Genomic DNA, 25,817 nt, shown 5'->3' on the forward strand with positions numbered 1-25,817 from the left:
TCATTAAGCCTTTCTGGTACTAACTGCCACCATTTGTATTTGTGGCTACTGGTTTTTAGCTACAGGCTCCTACTTCTTAAAAGGTAGAAACAGATATCATATCAATCTATCTAGAGCAGTGCTATCAAAAGACATACAAACGCAAGCCACATGTATGGTTTTAAATTTTCTAGCAGTAGTCACATTTTAAAAAATAAAAACAAAGAGGCAATACCAATTATGATAACATTTTATTCAACCCAATATAACTACAATGTAATTAAAACCTACAATCAACATAAAAAGAGATGTTTTAATTCTCAAAAATTACTCTATTTCAGATCCACTATGTTTTGTTTTACACTTATACCACATACTTCAACTTGGATTAGCCACACTTAAGTGCTCCATGACTGCAGTGGCCAGTGGGCACTGAACACGGAGCACAGACACACACCAGGTGTGTCCATCCTACTTGATCTGGGCGGACAGACACATGGATTCTGAAGTTCTTAGTTCTACTAGTCAAAATACTGGGGCAAGATAACCTAAAAAATACAGCTGAAACAAGACTTTAATACCATTTCTGGGAAGTCTGTAGGTCTTGGAAGTAACAACTTTTAAAACGTTAACCTTAGTTGTAAGAATTTGAGAAATATTATATATTTCTCTGCTTTCCTGTTAAAACACATACTATATATAATTTAACGTTTTCTTAATGACTAGTATCATCATTGTAAGTTCAAAATATAGGTCACTTTCCTCACAATCACCTTGCCTATTTCAAAGGTTTTTTATTTTAAAACAAGTCTTGGAGAGCTGAAAAAAAAAAACTTAGAAAGACAAAATGCAGTTTGCTTCTAATACCTGTGGCTTTACAGTTCAGAGCAATTTTTATACAGTACAAAGTCTATTACACTGGTTGTCATGTTGGGAACATAAATTATAACTAATCAAACTTGTATAATATGTAGGCCATACATTTGGCTTCATTTGGCTTCTTAAACAGCAAGAAAATTTAGACTTTACTTTTTTGGAAATTCAAGGAAACTAACAAGTACAATTATTTAACCATACTCATTTCTCCCCTTGGTAAATATACTGTCAATAATATCCAGGCAGAACTTCTTTCTATACTTCATATTACCCAAAGAAAGAGAAATGTTGGAGAAGTATAAATAAGCCAAAGTTTTAAGCTTATACAATTAAATTTAAATTCATTTTAATTATAAATGTATGTTATTTTTTTTTGGAGTGTTGGAAACATTGAGCAAAAAGGCAATGTTGAATGGGCTTTCTGAAGAATTAACAACTGGCCTAAAGAATCAATGATGACACATATGCTTATATAAAATCAAGACTCCTTCCTTGAGCAGCACAATGCTAAGATCCACATGTAAGACACAGTACAACACACAGTGAGGGAGCCGTTCACGCAAGAACGGCAGCCACGGCTGCACAAGAACTGGCAGTGCCGACGCGGTGACGCCAGCAGAGGTGGTCTGCTGCAATACTGCGTCGTCTCAGAGTCACTGCAAAGCAGCTGGGGGGCAGGGGGGAGAAGTGGTCAGGAAGCCAGAGACCCAGAAAGACACACGCTGGCCGCGTAACAGAATCGACTCAGTCTGTCCCTCTCCTGAGGGCCCCCAGGGAGACCTACTCACCACCCACTGTGGCGCCTGGAGTGACAGGGGCTCCACACCTGCCCAGATCACAGATTACAACTGAGCAGGTGGCACCAAGGAGATAAAAGCTGGTAAAAAAAAAAAAAATCCAATTCCATCCAATTCCATGTCTGCACTTTTTTTAACCACTGACTAATCTTGAGGTGAACTGATTTAAAATACTCACAAATAAAATTCAATTGCAGAAACACAATAGAACATAGTTCAAATTTAGAAACTGGAGATTTAAAAAAAATTCCTGAACTTCTTGACATCAAGAAGTCTATGTCGTCTAAAATTAAAATCTTTTGCCTTATTCAAAAAATCATCCAAAAATCAAATCAAAATCAATTACCTCTGTATAAAATAAACATTCTAATTACCACATTATCTTCTTTCAATTTACACGATTTATAGTTAAGACAGAAAATTAGCATTTTTACCATTATTAGTACTTAGGATAAAAAACACACAATACCAAGCTAGTTTGTTTTCTCTGTATACAACTAATATATTCAAATTATTAAGACCTCTAACTGGACATCAGTACACATATGGAACGTAAATGCTCTCCTGTGCGTTTAAAACAAAACTCACAGGTATGACAGCCTCACATTAAATATAAGGGTTCAGGTCACTGCTAACTGGCACCAGAGCACGTGAAACGTTCAGGTGACTGGGCATCGTCCCACTTGCCCAGTCTTGCCCTGCTGCTCCCGCAGGCCAGGGAGAACACAGGCAGGGGTGGTCAGCCACACCCCAGCATGCAGGGATCAAGGTCCATAGAGACGCATGCAGTACATACCTTAAAAGTGAGACTGAAAGTGGTGGGAGGCACAGAGGCTAGACTGGAGCTCCGTGGCACTGCCTCCCTCTCAGGGAGCGGAAGGGCATCAGGCAGGGGCACCTGGAAAGGCAGGCGACACATCACTGTCTACGCCAGTTGCACAAGCCCCACTAAGAGTGATGCTGTGTGTTTATCTTTCGTTGGAACCAACAGGAGTATGTTAAGAGTTACATTACACTCACAGTAACTGGTGGTTCTTGGGCATCTCAGATACTAGTCCTAAAACACTCTGCCTTCTGTAAATGTAACAACAGAAAGAGCCCCGAGCAGGAGGCACACACCTAGAGAAAGGCTGCTGTGCTCTATGCACATGAATCGCCACGGGCACAGACACTGTCCAGCTGCAGTGACAATCCAGACGGCCTGGACGGGGCCAGACCCTGCGCTCCAAGCACGCTCACAGGACCACACGCACGTAGCAAGGCTCTAGGGGTGTGATTCCCACCATTCATGGGACTCGCATGTTTTCTATCAGAAGCACTTAACGCTGTACCGTGAATATAAAAAATTAATCTCTTCCCTGCAATATAGTCAACTTTCTTATACTAGGTTCAAGAACAAAAGTAACATTGGAGGAACGTGTGGAACACTAAACAGATGGCTTAGCTAGAGCAATACCATGATTATAGTGAATATTGCTAGAAATTTGAAGAAACTCACTACCCAGATCTCTTTTCCTCTAAGCCTCTGGCAGCTCACTCACTTGTTCTGGTGACTGTCCGGGTGCTTGGGTGCTAAGATCTCACTTGGCAATCCTATGGACTATGTAAGGGAGACGTATAATAGCTTGGACTCTTGACAGACATTAGTTTATAATATAATAATCAAAAACACCACCTCAATTTAAATCTTCAAAACATTCAGGATACAACTAATACTAGGTTAACACTAACCAATAATTACCAACAAAGATCCCGAAAAAGTGTATCAGGCCTCAATAAGGGGAATAAGCCTTTATTAAGTGTAATTTTTTTAAAAGACAAATGTCCTATCCAAAAGACAAGGAACAACAAATGCTGGCGAAGGTGCGGAGAAAAGGGAAACCTCCTACACTGCTGGTGGGAAGGTAAGCTAGTTCAACCATTGTGGAAAGCAATATGGAGGTTCCACAAAAAACTAAAAGTAGAAATACCATTCGGCCCGGGAATTCCACTCCGAGGAATTTACCGAAAGAAAACAAGATCCCAGATTCAAAAAGAGATATGCATCCCTATGTTTATTGCAGCACTATTTACAATAGCCAAAATATGGAAGCAACCTAAGTGTCCATCAGTAGATGAATGGATAAAGAAGAGGTGGTACATACACACAATGGAGTATATTCAGTCAGAAGAAGAAAACAAATCCTACCATTTGCAACAACAGGGATGGGGCTAGAGGGTATTATGCTCAGTGAAATAAGCCAGGCAGAGAAAGACAAGTACCAAATGATTTCCCTCATTTGTGGTGTGTAACAACAAAGTAAAACTGAAGGACAAAACAGCAGCAGACTCACAGACTCCAAGAAGGGGCTAGCAGTTACCTAAGGGAAGGGAGTGGGGAGGGAGGGAGAAGGGGATTAAGGGGCATTATAATCAGCACACATAATGTAGGGGGGTCACAGCATGGCACAGAGAAGACAAGTAGTGACTCTGTGGCATCCTACTATTCTGATGGACAGTGACTGCAAGGGGTGTGGGGGGCAACGACTTGACAACATGGGTGAATGCAGTAACTACAATGTTGCTCATATGAAACCTTTGTAAGACTGTATAGCAATGACACCTTAATAAAAAAAAACATGTCTTATGCATAAAATGGAACATTCAAACAGATTGAGTGAAAAAGGAACACTTCAAAAGGCCCTAGAACTTTTCCATAGAGGACACCTGTTTTCGTCACCGCATCAGGCTCCGGTCACCGCCACTCTTAGCAGAGCTGCACGGAGGACACTCTGACGCTTCCAGACACACACCCATATTCTCGCTTCCCAATGTATTCTGGACACGCTGCTAAAATCAAATGTAGGCTGACTCTACACGCGGGGTCTGCTCCTCATGAACAAGTCACAACAGTGACTGTCTAGAAGAGCACACAGAGCAGTAAAATGCTCACATGGACATTTCAGTAATGAGTTCTGAGAATAATGATCTTTTTTTCCTTATTCATATTTCATCAATCATATTTTTTGAGGGCGGTTTGGCAGAGAGCATCACAGCTCAGGTACCTGAGACGTCAGTGCTTCGGTGCTGGGTGCCCACAGTGATTCTGTCCTTCCCACGTTTCCCACCACCCCCTACAGGAAGCCAAATGCGCCTCAGCCATTCTCGAAAGCCAGGGGAAAGGAGCAGGCACACGAAGCAGTTCTGTAACGCCTGAAAGCCGGATGCAGGACACCGCTCCGCTCCTAAACCCCCAGCACAGAGAAAGCACGGGGCCCACTCCTTTCCTCAGCTACATGCTGAGTCCTACCAACAAAAGCTGGATTAAGTGATGCATCTCGCCTCTCTGAAGTGCTACATGCCCAACACTAGAGGGAAGAACAGAAGAACTGCACATGGGAACCCTGCAAGACTCGGTATTTCTCCTCAAAATGACACAGTCAAGGCCCTTTGCGAGAGCCTTTAAATGCACCCACGAAGGATACTGCTGGCAAGAGCAGGCCTTTGCTTACTGGAGAGGGTCTAATTAAAAAGCAAAGCAGCTGACTGCCACCCCACCTGCCTTCCAAACAAGGTCCCACATGTGACGTCTAAGCGCTCTCCTGCCTCAGCAGGTCACCGTCCCCTCTGGGCCAGCTGTGCTCTGCCTGACATTCGGTGAATGGGCAAAACGATGCGGTGTGCTGACTTTTAAGGCAATCTTGAATCATGACAAGGTTCCTCTGGCAAACTACAGCCAAGTTTACATGACTTACCACCTTTTCACACAGCATTCAGGCGTCTCCTAGGAACACATTATAGCTCAGTCTTCACAACAGGGGTGTCGTTGTTCAAGTTCAGTGTAATCCCCCCCTTTTAAAATTAAGAAACATCTATCTAGATCTTCAGTTGTCTTTTTGTTTTAACTGAGTGAGCTTTCACTGCATTATAAAAAGGTCTCACTAAAGAATAAAATCACCAACCGGTAAAAGGGTCCATCTGTGGATGTGGAAGTGAAGAACACTTCTCACCCAGACCAGGCTGATATGATCAGTACTTATGAAACCAACCCTGAGCACAAGTCCAGGCCTGAACGGAAAACTGATGACTTTCAGGGGGAAACAGAAACTCAGCCTCGACTACTCTTGCTAACTGTGATTATATTACAGTGCCCCTAAATCCATATTTACTATCAACCCTTCCCTGGGAAGTGTTCAACACTGGTCCTACAGTGTGTACTGGACAACAGTGGCCAGGTTCCTATCCACCTTGTCACATCTGAGGTTGATTACTTACATTATTAACCAAAGCACCATCCATCTTTGCACTATTAGTAGCCACAGTGTTAGGCAGAGAAGAAGAAGGTGTGGTGTAGTCTGTTACAGACTCCTGTGGAGTAGCAATAAGAAAAAAATACATTTCAAACTGAATCAATATGTCACAGCCTAACAGCTGTAATGCCGTTTTATGGAAAAAAGCAGGAGAAAACAGACCTTAGACTGAACTCATTCAAATCCAAAAAGCCACCAGTGGGATAAAACACAGAGACCACCAAGATGACAGCATTTCTACTACTGCTGGGGTCCTGCACACAGTACTAGGAGGTCGTCAACAGTACCAAATACTTTTTTTTGTGATTAAAAGAACTTTTGTGTGGTTCTCATAATCTATAGCTTATTTTCAACTACTGATTTTTTATTCTCTTCAAAGTAAGAGCACAGGTAATGCCAAGACCTTAGCTGTCACATTAATTAGGTCTCAGGATAAACTCCTTGTTTACTATCATAGATCTCTCTTTACATAGAGCCAGATCCTACAAGCTTGTCACTGACATGCACCGATTTGTATGGCGATTAAAGAGAACAGTACTCAAATAGTACCCAAAATCCACCCATCTTTTTCCTCAATGGACATGCGTCCCAGACTGAAATGCAACAGCAGATATGAATTTGCCACTCCCAGTTTCAGAGCCCATGGTCACCCAGCGCACCCTACCTTAGAGGATTTCTAAAGATGACACCTTCCACTCAGTGTCCCCACATGCAAGTCAACTACCTCCTCAGATGCCTGACCAACAGATCAGTGGTCTGTGCCAACCCAGGGACTGGCTACACTGCAGTGACCAAACATCCATGTCCTGGCTTCATATCTCACTAGTTGGGCAAGGTAAGGCTCCCCTACAACTCAGTTAACAGAAAACAAAGTAATACATCACAATTCTTTCAAAGCCTGCAAGCCCAATGGAAAGCCTTCTAAGCTCATGCAAACAATTTTACCTTTAATATTTAAGAATTAATTTTTGCAGAATGAGATAATTAAGGGATTTCTTTAGATCACATATGCACACCAGGAAATAAAATCTTCTCTGGTGAAACAATAACCCATAGATAGGCCATCCACGGAATTCTATGACCCAAGCAAAGAGACGCTGGCCTTGCTGTGTCTGCCGCAAAAGCATCCCAGGAACACGGCTGGTGACACCTGCAGGGGCGGCCCCCGTATGTGCGGCTCACCTTCACGTCGGCACCGTACTCCGCCGGCGGCCCCGAGATCATGGTCCCAAGGTCTGTGGGCATTTCCGATGCCACTTCGGTGTCCTTTGTGGCCACAGCATCTGTACCTCTGCTGGTCCCAGGGCTGGGCTTCTCTTGTCCCGGCTCCACCTGCTGGGCGTCTCTTGCTTTTCTGTTTTTTAACGAACGTTCCTTTCCAATAGGACCAGGTTTATGTTCTTTGTTTTCTACTGGACTCAAATCTGGAAGCTAAATTCAATGCTCATGACAAAAAGCCATCAAGACGTTCACCGAAAACTAAATTCAATTTTGAAGTTGTCATTTGTTCTCCCTAAATATTAGCAATTCTCAAAAATCCTACCTAGGATATAAATCGCATTACCTTCTGGGCCTTGATAGGGCCTGCCCGCGGCTGCTTCTGCCGCTGTTCCTTCGGTTCAGGGATCTTGTCGGCAGTTTTCTCCAAAAGCACAGGAACAATTTCGTTTTCGTTCCCGTTTGAAGCTGGAGCACCAAACTGAATTGTGTCAATTCCCATTTCAACTCCACTTTCTGTGCCATTCTTTGTTCCCTAGTAAAATAATTTGAAAACTTCCTATCAAAGCAGAGTTCAAATCTGAATGACTCACCCAGTAGCACACATTTTAAGGGGACAACAGGAGGAGGTGTGGAGCAATCTACACATCAACTGACACTGATTATGTTCTAAGAGAACTTTCCCTTAACCATATTGGTCTAAAGAACAAATGATGAAAGGAAAACTGGCACAAGACTTAATTTCCACCTCATGAGTGTGATCACAGCCTCTAGTTATTTCTCACTTAAAACAAGTATGAAAGCAATAACCACACACAGCACCATAAATGAGGGAGTGGGGGGAAGAGCAATACCCACATCACCTACTTCTCAGAAATCTGTTTTAAAAATGACAATATCCATTTCAGTACCTGGGGTGGGGAATGGAATGCACACACCTTAGGAATCCTCTCATCAGTTAAACAGCTAACTTACCCAGCACCTGCCTTGTGCTGGGCCCTGATACAAACGACTAGCAATCTCATGGGCATAACTTGCAAAACAGTGGATGGAGAAAGCAAACTAAAAAGTCAAGTAAAACAGATTGGCAAAATCAAAACAGATTGGCAGGGAAAGGCCCAAACAAGTCACACTGAAACGGAATTAAAAAGATAATCAGTGGCAGAGCAAACACCTGGCAAAGGTCAAGGCTAATGCAGACTAGAGGCTGTGACACAGCAGGCACTAGAGCATGTGAGTAGCGGGGTGCTCCGTGGCATGGGGCTTTGTAAGCTAGATGAGATGTTTACAGCGACTACTTACTGAGCTCACAGAAGAACAAACAAAAGCTGGAGATGAAGTTCAACTTCAGGCCCTGGTCTGCAATTCAATGACTACTACCCCTGTTTTTGGCATCCCTGGACTCAATGTGTCAATAAATTATGTGTAAGGTCATTGCTGTATTTATCAGTATAAATGGGCAAATCACTCAGATTTACTTTTAATACCTAAGTATTCATTTTCAAATACAAGAAAACATCAACGTAACTTAAAAATCTGCTTTAGTCAATGATATTCTACAGTCATTCAGTACAAATGTACAGTTTGTACTAGAAGAACTAAATGGTGTAATAATTAATGACTGAAAACCACTGATCTATGTACAAACACAATTAAGAACTCACAGTTCAGTGAATTGGGAAAGACACTGATGGTTAACAAGACTATCAGAGAATGTTAGACAGCCTTAGGGAGAGTATTATACAGAGACAAAAAATATTCATACAACATGCATAATACAAGGGTGATAAAGCTTAACTCACTTAACATCAATCTCTGTCAGTCTACTGAGTATAGCCAGTATTTTTAATATGAAACATAACCATTAAGAGCTCTATTTCACTAGAGCAATTCAATGTTTCTGTTCCGCGAAACAGATCAAAAGTAAAACGTCAGCTTTGCTCATTTAAAAGTTTGCCAAGTGGATATTCTCCCAAGTTACATAAAATGAATATCCTTGCATACCCACAATCTATCCAAAAACATAAAGAACATAGAGGATGAAGAAAAATGCGTGTGCAGACAACGAAACACCTTCAAAATACGTCGCTCCTGCAACTGGCTTGGGGGGCAACGTAAGCATCCTGTCAGCACTACAAACTTGTAATAAAACGTCTAGAAGAAAAATCCTGCAGCCAAGAGAGCTGAGAAACTATGGTGTCAGTTCAAAACCCGGACCAAGCATTTTAATAACATCACTGAACCCAGCGCCCCAAACAAGAGCCACGAAGAGCGACAAGCTCCCAACTCGGTCCTTCACGCCATGAACACTCAGCTAGTCACAACGCTAGTCACAACGCCAATACCAACAGAAGAAAAATGATTAAACTGAGGATCTTAAACACTGACTCCAGACTTTTAATTTTACTTATACAAAGAGTTCTCTATAGACCTTTAATGCAGATGATGAGGTCTGCCCCAGACCCCAGTCAGACAGTGGAATTAGGGTAGGGATAGCAGGAAGACACTTTCAAATGACCAAGGGCCTCTCATCCTGTAAGCACCCCCAGCAAAGCTCCTCGGAGCCTTGCTCTCACCTTTTGCCCCAGTTTCCCCTGAACTCACTCTAACCATCCACACTGAGTGTCAAAGCCAACAGGACCCCCCCCCACCGACTCCGATAAAGCCTGCCGCCATGGGCGCTTGGCCTACAGGCAGCAGGCACACCGGATGCAGAACTCTTTACACCCACCTCACCCGGACTCCGGGGCATGTTTCCAGTCACTCAGGTTCCCTACCTCCCACATCCCCTGGAGCTGGAAAGCCTCAGAACTTAGTGTTTGATTCTCCTTTTTTTAACCTACTCTCCTAACTCATTCTCCCTGAATCTCACCCAACATCACATAAAGCACCACTGAATTACTTCCACATTCACGTCTCTAAACTAGATTATCTTCTCTGAACTACAAACCCTCACTCACATCCAATCATCAATTTCCACTTGCATGTGTAGTAAACATCTAAACCTTGATATGCCCTAAGTGGAACCTCCCATCCTCTCCCCCAGGGCGGATCCGTCTCATAGCTTCCCAGTCTGAACCCCAATGGGCGTGAGATCCCTCTTGCCACTCAGGCCAAAGACTTGGCGGTGACTCTTGACTCCCAGCTCTCACAGGCCGCATCAAGCCCATCAGCAGACCTACAGCTCTATCTACAAATACCCAGAAACCAGCCATTTCTTGTCACCCTTAACACACGTCCCTGGTTTCCACTGTCATTGCTGTTGCATTAGCAACCTGACTTCTGCTCTCTGGCCCCCCCCAGGTTATTCTAAACAGACTACCTATAATAATAATCTTTTTAAAGGCAGAGTCTGTCATTTTTTTTTTTCTGCTCCAACTACTGTCTTCTCACCTCTTCAAAAGGCCCTGTAGGATCTGCCCCCTGTTCTCCTCCCAACTCCATCTGTGCTGTCGGTCCCTTACTTCACTCTGGTCACACCAACCCCCTCATTCTTCCTCAGACACACCAGGCACACTCCACTCCCAAGGCTCTTATGATGCTCTGCTCTGTGAACCAGGAGTCTACTGTCCACGGACACTTGAACAGCAGGCTCTCTTACTTCCTCCAAATCTCTAATTTAAATGTCAGCTGGGCGGCCCTTCCCGGCCACCCTGAGGTAGATCGTGTCCTCCTGCACTTTCCCGGCTTGGGCTGTGCCCCCCCAGCTCAGGCCACGTGTCACTGCTGGTGGCCTCTGCCCGACACAGCAAGAGCCCCTGAAGTGCAGGGCCCATCATTCTTTCTCACCTGTTTTGTAAACCTACAGGTCAGAACAGTACCTGCTATACTGAAAAGGTTCAGTAAAAGTCTGTTCAATGAATAAATGGAGAATTACTGACCTAATCACTTACTAATCATGTGCACTTCAGGAATTTTAAGAACCTCCTGTAAACTCTTAGTTGTACTGCCTAACTTTATAGTAGTAAAATCCAGAAAATAGTAACTCTGCTTATATTCTATCACAAGGAGTTTTCCTGAGACTAGAGCTAAAAAGATGTTAATCTTAGTATGTCTGAAGGTGAGAGACAGCTTATGCACAGAGACCCAGCAGCATCAGCACACGGGAGCTTGCTGACTCAGAGCCCCGGGAACCAGGACCTCTGGGCCTGGGTCCCGGCATCTGGCTCAGTCCCTTCTCCAGGTGACTGATGCACACTAACGCTGAGAGACTGTTGGAAGGAAACTGCCACACTAACCCACTGAGGCCATTATTAAGCCCATTCCTACCTCTGTTGAAGCTGATCCAAACGACGTCAGGGGCTTATTCCATGCACTGACTGAAGGTGGTTGTGGTGGGCTGATGGGACCTACTGGGAAGCAGCCACAGGGAAGTGTGACCATTAACATCTAGAGGTAATGATCCCCAATCTATTTAACCCTTTCTTTTAATGGTAGCTAGGCAATAAAACAATGACTTTTCACATCAGGCTTAGAGAGATTCTCGCATATTAAAATAGATTTAAGTCCCCCCAAACATGGTATAATCTTTTTTAATCAATAAAACTGTGTCCATAAAATGTGGCTGTTAAAAGTATAATACACTTGTTTTAGAAATAAAGGTTTTAAAAAAGGAAGATCAGAAAAATTACTATTACTACTTCTTAAGAAAAAGGAGGTTAGAAAAACACACATAGTGTATAAATGAGACTGAAAACAAACTCCCACATTCCCGCGCCATTCCCCGCCCCTCGTCTCTCTTGCACACTTACGTTTCTTAGAGATGTCATTCAGCACAGAGGCTGGGGCTCCCTTATTGTCCCACAGTTCAGCTGTAAGAGTGCCATGTGGCTGTGCGGCTGGGACAGGTTTCCCTGTGGCTACATAATCTGCACCATGAAGTGTCTGTGCTGAAGCTGCTCTTACGGAAGGTGGTGGCTGTTTTGAAGACTGCGTGGTCGTCTGGAGTGGACTCTGGACTGGCTTGAGAGTCTGTCCCTGAGCCTGCACTGGGGCAGTGGGGTTTGGGGCACCCGAGGCAGGGGTAGGGGCAAGGACTGGGGCAGGGGCAGCTGAGACGGCAGCAGCTGGAGTTGGAGCAGAAGCTGGTGCGAGGGCGGAAGCAAGGACGGGAACTGAGGTGGAGGCAAGGATGGCGGCTGGGGCTGAAGCGGAGGGAAGGCCGGGGACGGGGGCAGGGGCTGGAGAAGAGGCCGCAGCCTGGGCTGGGGCGGAGGCTGCAGCTGGGGCTGGGGTGGAGGCTGGGGCAGATGCCGGCACGGGGGTGGAGGCAGGGACTGGAGCTGCAGGCTGTGTTTGCTGGGTCCCTGTTGCCTGTTTTTTAGCAAATCTTGGAGGAAGCTTAGAAGTCTGACTTCTTCCCTTTTCATTTGCATTCTTTTTGTTCCAGACCTTAAAAAATTGGTAAGAACCATTTCTGTTAATAAAACAGCTGAAAGCAACAGTTGATGAATATAATTTCTAACAGATATCTATTGCTGATTTAGCTCCTTTTCAAAATCAGTACCTGAGGAAGCAAAAATGTCAAGGCTGCTAATGAGATTTTAAATTACGTGACGCTAAGACGCCATATGGAAAAAAGACAAATACGCATTATATATGCATTCTTGATATACAAGGTCCCAATCTGCTTCCCACAATTCTGAAACTCGGAACATCAAGGAATTTTGTAGTAAGTTCACTTGGCAGCAAAATCTGACCTGACTGGACAAAAAGCTACTCACGCCTTAAGTCATGTTTGCCACAGGAACACTGATTCTGGCATGCTGGTGGCATGTCGTGCTCTATAGGACACACAGACTACTTTCACCCTCCCAAAAAATAAATGCATCAGTGGCTTAAGACACCCAGTCCCCAAGGGTCACACCCAAGTGAAGTCACACAGGCTGCTTACAGCTCTCTGACCCTGAGCCCTCTCACCTAGAGCTCTTCATTACTGTGACCCATGTTTCTACTCACTCTTATCCCTTGTCAGCATTTAGCAAAAAGGGTGTTTGGGTTGACTTAAATGGAATAATGTAGCTTGATTCACACTGCATATTTAAGTGAACTGATTTAGATTAGAATAGCAACTTTTATAGGTTAACAAACTGCAACTTATTAGATCATGGCAGTTGTGTCATTAGATTTCTAAGATAATTTAAAAGTGACTCTAACTCTGCCACGAAGATGGCAAGTAAGGTGACCAGTAACAAAGCACGAAACATGCTCTTGAAGTAAAGTGACGATGGGCCACTCCCAGGCAAACATGAGCTACAGGGATTATATTCCACTTAAAATATGCCTCAACTGGGTAAAATAGTTTAAAATCACGAAACTGAAGTCACTGTCAACGCCTTAACTTCACAGACAGAGGCCTGGCCATCGGGCGCTGACCTGGGCGCTCTGCTCCTCCTTCTTCCGGCGCTCCTCATCCTGCAGGCGCTTCTGCTGCTTCCGGGACACGACCTCGGTAAAGCCGTCATCATGCAGACTCGACTGCGGGTCTTCAACAACCGTCACTTCAGGGTGGTCATCAATTATGACAACACCTGGGGCACGGGAGGAGAGTGAGGTATTTTTTTTCTGTTTTTCAACTGAACAAATAGAAATGTTCAGGCCAGTAGTGATTTTTAAAAAGAAAGACAAGGCAAAGACCTAGTTTGTACAGCTCACAGTATGACGAATGTCCCACCCAGGATGCAATTTATTAGTAACACTGGAAAAGATTTCATAAACCAGGTAAAAAATACAAGTCCTAAAACTGTCTGCCTTGAATGTTATAGTTCTTTATCAATACAGTGCTTCCCCGTATCCTCAGGAGATACGTTCCAAGACCCTCAGGAGGTGTCTCATCTCTCTCCTTGGGATGATGTGAGGTAATAAAATGCCTATGTGATGAGATGCAGTGACGTGACGCACACAGGCAGAGTGACGTACGTCACAAGAATGAGCACCTGTTCTGGACCATCTGGACCTCAGGTAACCATGGATGTAGGGAGGACCACTGTGTTTTGAAACAAAAACCAAACTTCAAAATTATCCTATTATCTTCATCAATCACTCCATCTCTACCTCTCCCACACCCAGGTCTGTATTATGCTGCAAAGACCTACACAGGAATTCACTTTATTTGCACCTAAGCATCCTCAAATTATTAGTATTGTTTCCCTTCTTTAAAGGATCAGATGAGCTCTGAGAGTCTCTTTGATGAAGTGAGGTGGTGCCTAGACAAGCTGGTCACAGGGCTCTTCATGCCTCTATGTCATGAAGATCACTGTCCACACATACAGCTGTTAAAAACAAATGAAACATGCAGAAGTCCCAAGCGAACAAAGCGATGCAGATACACACACCCCATGACACCCCAGCAGATGAGTGACTCGGGAGCTATTTCCAACTCGTCCAACTAACATTTATAACATTAAAATTATACACCCACAGTGAGTTTAAGAAAGTGAGATCCATTGAACAATATTAAAAGAAAAATTAAAATAGTTCAGGTAACGTGATTTGGGGTTGCAGGTATGTTTGCCCAAAAAATATAAGAAAAGGGTGAGACAATCCAAGTAAATTATTTTAATTTTGGAAACAATGTATGTTTTAATTGGGGAACACACAAAATAAAAATAGATAGTTGCTTGGGAACGGTATGTACAGTTCAGGATGGTGCTAACTTGTGAGGATGACAAGGGGATACGATCAGGGAATGATGCATAGGTAATCTACTTGTAAACTATTCTTTTAAAATAGTTAAAAATTTCCATTTATGTAAGTACTGTCAGAGAAGCAAAAAATAAATACTGACTGGCTTTCACTCTTCAAAAACATGTTATATTGTTACTGCTTTTCTACTAAAAACCTGACTGAAACGCAATCATCTGTGACACCTCTACATATGCTGAATCCTTTAGGAAACTGACCCTAATGTAGAACACAGGCTCCTTTCAACACAAAGTCTCAGTCAGACATTTCAAAGATGGCCGTGTGCCCCAGCACTTCGGACTGATGATGAGAACTCTCCATCATTCTAAGTTCATCTCAGGTTTTCACTTAGACTAAAAAGTGTGTGTGTAAAGCTTATCGTCACAGCCATGCCATCATTTGTTATTTAATTTTGCAAATGGAGCCTTTAGACCCCTTTGAAGAGTTCGCTGGCCCAGCTACAGGCAGCACTGGAAGCAGCACTGGAAACAGCACGATCCTTTGTTTCCAACACCCTGTTCTTGCCTGGTGCGCCTTGTGACATTTTGGTCTGTCTTAGGAGACATTACTTAACAAATGTTATTAGGAAAACAACCTAGAGATGACAAACTCTTAACTTTCATGAGTTAAAACGAATAGCTCAATTTCTATAAACTCAGAAATATAATAGAGTTCTTACTGTGTTATATTCATGTCTATTGAAATCAACTATTACTTTGGGAAATTTCTACCCCAAAAGTTCTTTGGAAAGAGGAAAACTGGTAAAGAAATAATTGGGAAGACAAATCTGCTATTTTTGTGGGCTTTTTGTAATCCTCACATTTCCCAGGTGTGCATTTAGATGGTGCTCATCTCCTCTCTCGTGGACCACAAGGTCAGCATCTGAGCTTCCTGGGCTCGCTCCACCTGTTTTCTGTAAACCAAGGCTCTCCAACTTCCACAGTGCCAACACCCCTGAGAACTACGGGGTGACTGATTTAGCAGTATCCCTGGTCTATACCCACTAAGATGTCAACAATGTCCAGCCCCAGTTGTGACAACCAGAATGCGTCCAGTGATTTGCCAAGTGCTCCAGAGTGAAAAATCACTTCTGTTGAGAACCACTGCTCTGACGATCTAACTAAAGATTCTTAAACACACAATTAAGAGGTAAATTTCTATCTTTCCCATGTGAACCCTAAAATGACAGTCTAGAATAATGGTTCTCAAATGCGTGTGTGCACTGGAATCACTTGGAGACTTGTTAAAACAGACTGCTATACATTCCAAGAGTTTCTGGTTCAGTGCGGTCTGGGACAAAGCCCGAGGGGCTACAGTTCTCACAAATTTCCAGGTGATGCTGATGAGGAGGAGCACACTTTGAGAACCCTGGTCTAGAAATACTAATGCCAAAGTCCTGGGCCCGAAATCCAGTTTAATATGCATAAATAGGCATCAAGCACACGAAAACTCTCATCTGTAGCTCTAACACTGGAATAACAGTACCTAAGTTTCCCATTACTATATCTGGTCTTACCTTAGTAAATCTCTCAGTTTTTTCCACATTTCCAGCTTAGGTCAAATCTGAATAAATGGCAAACAGCGCATTTTTACATATGTGTCTACTCAGATTTCTGTTAAGTTCCTCATCAAATACTTCCTTCTTGCTGGGGTCATCATTCGCATCTGGATATCCCATCAGCTTCACGGTATCTGAAGTGTTTACCCACACAGAACAACACTGCCTCCCACCCTATACTGATTCTGTTTACTATGTCTTAGATGCCAACTTTACCAAGGTCCTAACTAACTGAAGTCAACATTTCTCTCATACATACTAAGCATCTGTTTGGTTCTCTGTACTTTCCTGTACCTATCTGGCAAGGTAGAGTGTTTCTCTCCTTTTTAACGAAGAACAGTGAAACCCTGTGGATTATCTTAACAAGACTTAAAGCAGTATTCAAGTATATGCTAAAAAATGGTGTTATTTTAGTTTAAGTTGTGTTAGTGATTCATCATCAGCCTCTAACCTCTCTGTCTTGTAGCCCTGTAGATTCAACTCTTTTGTTCTTTGCTGCCTTATTTATAGTATCTACTCATGTGTAACAAACAGACATGTAAAAAGTACATGAATAAAAGGGACATGAGACATACTTGCATAATTGTTGAGATCAAACTGGGACAACGCGTCTACTTTCTCTTTGGGTTTTTTAGGGCCTGGCTTGGTGTCGTCTCTCTTCTTCCCAGTGGCGTCCTTGGATCCCTTCTGTCCTGTCCCATTAGGTACCCCCTCCTGGTGCTGTGAAGGGCTGCTGCTGGCAAGATCAACACCTGCTGTGCCTGCAGATGGGTCATCAGGTGGCCTACAAACAGTAACAGAAACAGGAGCCATCACTACACCTGAACAAAAGAAAACTGCTCTCACTGTTGATTTGTAGAGTTCAGTCTACAAAGAGATGACAGTGGGATAAAAGACCCTAATTCTAAAAGCAACAAGCCCTTGTGGCTTTTGTTGAGTGCAACCTCACTAAAACGGAGTTTCCCAAAGACAGACTAGCTCCCTAGGGTTCTTTCCAGCAATTAAATTCTAAAATTCTAATTATTCCCTTAAGGTTCTTAATTATGTCTATTTGTCTGATCACCATTGTTTGCATCAAAATTTGTGATCCAAGCTGGTCCCAAGTAGTCACTACTCTATCTTCTCCACAAGAGGGCAGCACATGAAAAAATTTTAAGTGTTCCATGTTCACACAGTGTTATTTTTTAAAGTTCAGATTTATGCATTAATGTAAACATTTTTTTAAAAAGTTCAGATTTATGCATTAATGTAAACATTTTTTTAAAAACTTTCAATATGGAAGCAATTCACTTCACAAACCAAATGTACTTCTATAGTTTTTCTTTCCTAACAAATTCTATTCTTAGGTTCATTTCATACAAATTTTATGAAAACAGACCATGGACAATGGAGCACCAATTCATTTCCATTTCTGCTTACAGAATCATTTGAGATAAGAGCTTACCGAGTGCCTGGCACAAAGCAGGGCTTCCATCATCTGAGGGACGGACTCCCCTGTCCCACATGGGGCCCCTGCAGACATCTGCTTTCCAAACAACCAGGAGCTGCCACTATTCTTGCAGGGTCAAAGCTGCTGCCACCCACATGGCACTGAAGCCTTGCCAGGCAGCTGAGGCCTACATCGCACAGAAATCACATCAAGATTTCCCTTGACCAGAACTTCAAAACAGGAACGAAGGGAATAACCGACTAAAAACTGGAAGCCTGGGGTCGTGACCTGTTTATACGCAGGATTTAGCAAAAGCTGGATCAAAGAACTGGAGTGACAGCTGCGAGCAGCCCGATGCCTTCAATTTTGATCACCTCTCTCTTAGGCAGAGGTCGATCAAAAGAGAGGAATGGGAAACAAGAGGCCTCAAAAGGAGTCACTTATGTTAAATCCCCCCAAGACCTAATACCCAATTGCAGTTTCAGCCTCTCCAGCAAGTGGAATTTAAACCAATCCTGACCCATACTGGTGAGGTCACCTGCACAAGACCCCTGAATTCCCTCAGGGAAGATGACCTTGCCTGAAACAATCCTTTTTTTGCCAACAGTTTCCTGTCCTGTGTCTGCCTATGAAAGCTGCCTGTTTTGTACAACTGGAGGGACCTTCTAATTGTCAGATGGAGTATGCCAGACTCAGGCAGCAATTGTTGCACATTGTCAATTAGACCTTTAAATTAAAAAAAAAAAAAAAAAAAAGACTTTCCAAGTATCTTTACTCGAAATTCTAAGAGTTCAGTTACAGTCAACAACTGCACTGTTATTTTGACCTTACCTTATCCTACTCTTTTGGACTTTTAAAAGAAGCCTCAAATCCTATGTAAGGAGGCACTCAGGAAACATAACTGGTTGTTGCATAATTTCCCTAGAGGTGAGTGAGCCCTATCCCATTTTCTTAGGTATTTCCCTAAAATATCACAAAGCAAAATATGTTCACTGATGGCTGTACTTAACATTCTGTGCAGATTAATATCATACTGTCTGAATAAATTTCTTTTCAGCTCAGACTGCACACTTGGGAATTTGGTCAAAAAACAGGGGATACCATAATACACTGCTTACTACACACCAGGCACTATGTCACATGCATCACCAACACCAAGCCAGCAGCCTCACACATTTTATAGGCACGACTTTCTCCCCATTCTGTTGGTGAGAAAGCAAAGACTAGCAAAAACAAATACCAGGGCCACATTTAAAACCGGGCACACCACTCCACTACTTTATGATTTTTCCTAATACTAAAGAAATCAGTTCACCGTTTACTATAACAGGCACCTAATTCAGCACAGTTTAGAAAAATTCTTTTTAAAAACAGCCAATGACATGGCATTAATGCTACTGGTGGCTTTGGCAGTGGTGGGCACAACTTTGCTTTCTGCACCTCTTTCTAGCCTGATCATCTACTTTAGGTTTATACCTGAAGAGGGGAGCATCATTTATTTGTCATGTTCAATATTCACTCTCTGGAAACCAGTAGAGAACAAAGTACATGCAAGTCCCAGAGCACCCCTGTGAGCACCAGTTTTGCAAAGAGAAACCAAGAAAGGTGGGCTACTCCCATAAAGAGATGACTTACTGGACAGAAAGACATCGTACTGGTCCCTCCACCGGTGCAGATGCAGGTTTTCCCAAAACCACAAATCCCCAAGAGGACTCTTCGGGAAAATGCACCTTAGCAGGCAAAGATGGCTGAAACAACTCCCTTCTGGCCTCAAACACCCTTACACTTTGAGAACAGAGAAAAGGCCTGTGTCCGGACTGACCCGAGCAGTTCAGCCAACATGTCCCCTCTTGGCTTCGGGAGAGGCGTGGGAGCAACCACATCTGACACTGAGTACTCACCCTCGCTTCCCACTTTTTGGCAGTGGGCCACTTCTCCGTTCATTCCTAGGACCCGAGAAATTCCTTCCAGATTTGGGGGCACCACTGCTGCCTCGCCGGTTCTGGCGATCTACGCCAGGCCTCTGACTAGAGAAGCTTCTCTTTGCTGTTTCCCTCCTTGGAGGTAAGATGTTCTCTCCGGCCTTTACAACTACTTGTGCACTCGGGTCGGCATTTCTTTTCCCACCCCGCTCTCGCCTCTCGTTGAAGTCGCTGCTTTCAGAAGCTGTTTCCCACTCCTCATTCGCCTGGTCCGACGAGTTCTGGTTTGGTGAGTCTGGCGTCTTATCCCCAGGGCCGCCCCCAGCAGCACCGACTGGTTCCTGCGCCGTGCTACCGGCCATGCCACCTGCCGCAGGCACCGGTGCCTCACGGGTTTTGGAAGCAGCTTCCCGCTCTCTTAACCGTCGAAACCGAGGGGGCTTATCTTGCCTCGGTGGCCTGGTAGGACGCTGCCTCCGGGGCCTCTCTCTAGCTGGGTCAAATTTTCGCTCAAATTTTGGAGGTCGTTTATCTGCTGGATTAGGAATGAACTGCTCGTGTCTCCTTGGTGGCTCTCCATCATCTGGTTTGGGAGCTTCTGCCTGCCTTGGGCTCCACTGATTGTCCCGATAAGCAGGCCTTCGTAAGGCAGGAGGCCGTGGCGGGCGACCTACAGGATCCCTTGCACCGCGTCTGAAAGTACCCCCTCGGCCTCGCCTTGAAGGCTCTCCTTTAGGAAGGAAACCCGGCTTGGACTTGTCGTCATCCCTTATGTAAGGTCTTCCCAGAGGCCTGTTATCAATTCGGGCATGATTTTCCAGCTTGAAGGACTGAGGCTTCATAGGTCTTCTGTTTTCAGACCGTTCTTCCCTCCTGAGAGGTCTGCCCTTGCTCGAACTGTCCCTGTCACTAGCGCTCTCATGGACCTCGCTGTCCGTGTCGGTCTCCGAGCCTCTCTGCCTCCTCCTTTTGGGCAGGACTTCAGAATCCGAGCTCTCGCTGCGCGTCTCACTCTCCTCCCGCCGCCTAGGAGGACCAGAGGGCGCCTGCTCTGTCCGCGGCCTGTGGTCTCTATAGGGAGCAAACTCCCGGGTATGCCCTCTACCCCCGCGGCCACGCCCTCCGTAGGAGCCTCTGTAGCTTCGGCCCCTGGAGTAGTACTCACCGCGGCCGCGGCCTCTGTACCCCTGATCTGGAAACCAGTCTCTCTCTCTAGCATCTTTCCAGTAGGTCCGAGGGGGTAACGCCAGCTCCTTTCTGACTGCTGGTCCCGAGTCAGGCCGTGGCCTCTCTGCCACGAGGTCCTTGCTGCCAGCTTTCTCAGGGGGCTCTTCTTCCTTGACGGCCGGCGCTGTGATGGTCAGCTGGGTCCCAGCTTCCGCGGCAGGCTCTACCTCAACACTCCTCATGGGGTCCAATGGCTCCTCAGCACCCTGGGGCGGCTTCTGCGCCACAACTGAGGTCCCTGGGGCAGGAGCTTTCTCCGGCTCCAGCTGAGGTGGCGGCAGCTGAATCGCCTGTGGCTGAACTGGTGCTGCAGGTGTTGGGGGGGCAGGTGGGGATTGTCTCTTCTCTGTCTTTTCGGGTTTTATGACTTTCTCTGTGACCTTTTCTCCCTCTTTCTCCCTCCTTTGCTCTCGCTCCTCTCTCATATCTCTAAGGACAGGCTTCTTAATGGGGCCTGACCGTCTCACGGGCCTATCAGGGCCTTCTTCTCTTCTGCTGGAGCTTGGCCGTGGACCCCACCGAGTTTCCGGCTTAGATTTATACAGCTTTTCGGGCTTCGGTCCCTCAGAGGGCCGTAGGAAGCCATCCTTCTTTGGCTTTTCCTCTGGCCTTTCTGCGGGCTCTCTGGAGTCAGTGCACCTGCTGGTTACTTTAGGAATGCTTGCACACGGCTCACTTTGCTCCTCTGACTTTTGAGCATGGTTAGATCCATGGGAAACACTTCTTTTCCGGGGAGGCTGACTTTCACCAGCTGAAACCCGCTCTTCTTGAGGAGTGGATACAGTCTTTTGATCAGGTACCTCAAAACAAGCAGGCTGATTACTTGTGTCAGAGAAATGAGGTCTAATGTCTTCCACAGATCTGCTCAAAAACTTCTGAACTTCTGTCTCACTTGATTCTATGAATTCTGCTTTTGGATGTGCCTCCAACTGGCTGCGTTCTACAGGATGAGCAGCAGTAATCTGTTCCTGATCCAACTGGGCTTCAGGCCTAGGATAATGAGAATTCATAGGCATAAAACCATCTAAGCAAAATCCTTCGCACATGTGAGTGTCAAGCAAAATGATTTCTCTAATTTTAAAACACAGAACAATGGATCCTAATCATAAAGAGCATCCTTTATGTCTGTACAAAAAGTTTAGTGCAGCATTACTCACAATAGCCAAGAGGTGGGAAAAAAACTAAATGTCCAATGATGATAGATGACTGAGTTAAGAAAACTTGGTGTGTGTGCGCCTGTGTGCAGTGGACTGAGGAAGGGAGGAAGGAGACCCTGTGATATGCTACGACAGGATGAGGACACACTAAGTGAAGTAACTCAGTCAGAGAGAATCATACTGTGTGACCCACTTATACAAGGGGTAGCATACGACCAAACGTGCCCAAGCAGGAAGAATGGTGATTGTCAGGGACTGGGAGGAAGAAGGTAGTGAGTAGCTAATAAATGTGTATAAAGTTTCAGTTGAAAAGATAAGAAAGTGCTGGGGATCTATGGTACAAACATTGTGCTTTTGTTAAGAGGACAGATACTGTACCATGGTTTGTTCCTAATTAAAAATAAATGAAGTTTGTTACTTAAGATGAAAGGAAGTTCAGACCATACTGATGTGAATTCTCAATCCATCAAGACTAACAATTTCTACCTATAATTCAGAGTATACAAGGTTTACTTTCCCCAGTGAATCAGAATTTTTAAAAATCATAAAAAATACTCCTTAAAAGGGAAGAAGTTCTATTATCATTATAAATTACTAGAGATGACCGGTTATCTGCAATTTCATTGTACTTTTGTAAATTAGTATTTGTCCTTATCTTAGCCTTAGAAAAGTTCTGTAAGATACTGATAATTCAATGTCTCAGATTTCTCAACAGTGAAAGAATTACATCAACACATCAGCCAGACTACACGTGAAGTACCTAAATCAACAGTAGACACTTGCCAATTTTAACATCTAACCCTAAATTTCAGCATTTCATTCAGTGTACAGAACCAGGTTACAAAATACCCTAATACAGAAATACCAGAAAAAAGAAAGTATGTCTAAACATGAAATGACACGTTAAATAGGAGGAAGTTTTTGTGGATCTGCCACATAGTCCTAAATCTTAATGGCCTCACAAACACTATACAGTTTCCATTTCACCACAATATTCTATTTGGTCTATTACCAATTTTAATAATCACCTCACATCGTCAGGTTCTTCTGCTGCCTTAGGAGTAGTGGCCCGTTGAGGCTCAGTCTGATGATAGGGGTCCGACCCCCACATCATACGAGACTCAGAGAGGGAAACCGTGTGATCTCTTGCAGGTCGAGCTATATGCTCAAAGGACTCAGAACTGTTTGGTGAGCCTTCCATCTGATCTCTTCTTATTAATGGCTTAGGAGGAATCATTCCTGTACAAAAGGCCAGAAAAACAAAAACAAAAACAAAATCAGAATCTAGGTTACCGATTACTATTTGGAATTCTCCGTATTAAACTAGAAATAATCTTGCCCAAGTAAAACTGATTGACTCAACAAATGATCAATGAAAATCAGAGTTTTTCTATGTATGAGGTTTTTTTTAACACTATTAAGTAGCCAGATTTAAGAACTGAGGAACCACAGCTGTGGCCTACTTTCTTTAAAAAAGAGAAGAAACCTGACGCCGGAGAGAGCCAGGCGACAAGTACTGTGACTCCATGTTAACACACGTTCATTCAAGTGCAGTGAGAATTACCCCGCCAGTGTACGTCCTGCAGAAAATGCATTAACCTACTTTAGTTGATAATAAGCTATAAATCATGTTTCAAATTTTAAAATTCCAGTGTAAATTTTAAAACCATGTTTTGATCACCCCTGAATTTTCCTCTATATCATTTTGGTAATGAATTATCTGGACTTATTCTGATAGATTCCATAAAAGGTTGTTAATATTTGTTTGTGGCTAATGTATAAGGAAACTCAAGTATTAGGCTGACAAATGATGGAGAACTCTGAAAAGCTGGAATATATAATATACATACAAAATTCAAATGCTGAAACACTTAAAAATAATGTAGTAAATAACATACTGCTAATAAGATAGGAGATAATTTTCCATCTCAAAATTTTTAAGTAACATTCACATACCACAAGGTAAGATTCTGGTATTATCACACTGTTGGTACAATGCCAGGCACTTAGAGAACTTGTTTGTGCTGAAAGGAAGTTACATAACTTTATGATTAAAAATCCTGGGGTCCTGTCTAAGTTCTTAGTGAGTTGTAACTCTAAAAGGAATAAACACTAAACGCAGAGGAGAAACACAAACTAGTGCCTGGTGTAACTCAAGGACGTGTGGTGAGGCAAGCCCCCTGCGGCTTACCGGGGTGAAGGGGCGGGATGTCCACCGCAGGTCGGCCCGATATCACTCTCGGGTCCATGTAGGGCTGCATCAGGAGCCACCTGGGGTCGAAGCCCATGGAAGCCAGGTGCTGCGGGTGCGGCCGCACCTGCGGAAACAGGGGCCTGTGCGGCGGGGGTGGGGCCGTGCTGGCCGGGGGTGGGGCCACGGTGGCCAGGGGCGGGGCCTGCTGCCGCTGCTGTTTCATCTGCTCCTGGAAGGGCAGGAGCCGTGTTAGCAGCCGCCCCCACCCCTACCCCGCCCATCGCGACAGGCTCCCGGGACCGCTCGGGCGCCAGAATCCAAAGGCGCTTAATTAACAGCGGCCGGTCGCAAGGCAGAGAACAAGATGAGACGCTGTGCCCGGTACTCAGGCGACCCCTTAAAGCCGCCGCAGCAGCCACCTCGGCCCGCGGTGGGGCCAAGGCACCACTCGTTCCCACACAGCCGGCCCACGAGCATCACCAAATGGGAAGGGATTTCAGGTGCGGCGCGAGCGCTCGAGAACTCATGGCGAATCCTTTTAGGCCCAAGGAACGCCGTCCGCCACCGCCACCGCCACCGCCACCCGCGCGCCCCGCCTTACCTGCTGGCGCTGGAAGCGCGGTGGCAAGGACTTCTGGAACTGCTTAAAGTAGCCAGGGAGCCCGGCGGGCCGCGGCTGCGAGCCCGGCTCGGCCTCGGCCTCCTGCGGCCCCTGGGAGGGCTCTCTGTCACCGCGACTGCTGTCCTGTCTGCTGCAAGTGGCGCCGTCCTCTGCCCAAAACAAAGGGAGAGATGACATGCTCGCCCGTGACACTCAGCGCACGATGTCTGTGCTGGAGTAACTGCACCTACTTATGAGAAAGATCAAGGAAGAAAGCATTGCGATCACTCCCAAACACTGTTTGGCACTCTGATCATGGGAGCCACCCATGCACTGGATGAACAAAACCCTCGATGTCCTCAAGGGTGGAGTCTTAAGAGGGAGGGTATCTCTCCAAAAGCTTCACCACAGTGAGATCCATTCGTGGATTGTTCTGTGATAGTAAAACATTTCAGCCACCACCCATTTTCCATTGTTTCAGTAAACTGTCAATGTTTACTTGTGGTTCACTAGGACTAATGTGAAAATACAAATGGGCTATAAATACTTAGAACACATTGGTTTATCTTATTTTCTTTGATCCAAGTGACTATCATCCATAAACAAAACTAAACAGTCTAAGTCTGATGACACAGAGTGATCATCATATAAATCATCATTCCACGTACAGTGTCAAGTATGATAGACAAAGGGGAAAAACACACATACCAAGAAAAATGTTTTCATTCCAAATAAAACCAGAGCCATAATCACTCTAGAGAATGTCACTTCTCACAATTACAAAGCCAAACTTGTTAAAAATTCTTCTCTCAGAGAACTAGGGATGAATTTTAAAAGGCAATTTGTTTTGCCAACGTAAAACCATGCTGTGAAGAACCACAAATCAC

At 44.5% G+C, this 25,817-nt stretch overlaps 1 protein-coding gene across 14 annotated transcripts in view; it reads right to left on the bottom strand.

Annotated features, from left to right (window-relative positions):
• PRRC2C (proline rich coiled-coil 2C) overlaps window positions 1-25,817 on the bottom strand; it is an 87,312-nt gene that overhangs the window by 13,253 nt on the left and 48,242 nt on the right. For 11 of the 14 annotated variants that reach the window (XR_001853631.3, XM_017664135.3, XM_017664133.3 and 8 more), the window contains exons 13-24: window positions 24,931-25,100; window positions 24,327-24,558; window positions 23,164-23,374; window positions 19,731-21,968; window positions 16,976-17,184; window positions 13,535-13,689; window positions 11,911-12,550; window positions 11,429-11,511; window positions 7,506-7,694; window positions 7,124-7,372; window positions 5,907-5,999; window positions 2,449-2,550 (exon numbers count right to left, since the gene is read on the bottom strand). Coding sequence is in view for 13 of the 14 variants with exons in the window: in XM_017664135.3 (XP_017519624.2) it covers window positions 2,449-2,550; window positions 5,907-5,999; window positions 7,124-7,372; window positions 7,506-7,694; window positions 11,429-11,511; window positions 11,911-12,550; window positions 13,535-13,689; window positions 16,976-17,184; window positions 19,731-21,968; window positions 23,164-23,374; window positions 24,327-24,558; window positions 24,931-25,100 (4,571 nt within the window). In the remaining variant the exon portion in view is untranslated. The remainder of the gene's footprint in view (window positions 1-2,448; window positions 2,551-5,906; window positions 6,000-7,123; window positions 7,373-7,505; window positions 7,695-11,428; window positions 11,512-11,910; window positions 12,551-13,534; window positions 13,690-16,975; window positions 17,185-19,730; window positions 21,969-23,163; window positions 23,375-24,326; window positions 24,559-24,930; window positions 25,101-25,817) is intronic. The other 3 variants (XM_017664127.3, XM_037023694.2, XM_017664129.3) reach the window with 3 other exon arrangements.

This window comes from Manis javanica, chromosome 14 (genome assembly GCF_040802235.1).
Source record: "Manis javanica isolate MJ-LG chromosome 14, MJ_LKY, whole genome shotgun sequence".
Taxonomy (NCBI): domain Eukaryota; kingdom Metazoa; phylum Chordata; class Mammalia; order Pholidota; family Manidae; genus Manis; species Manis javanica.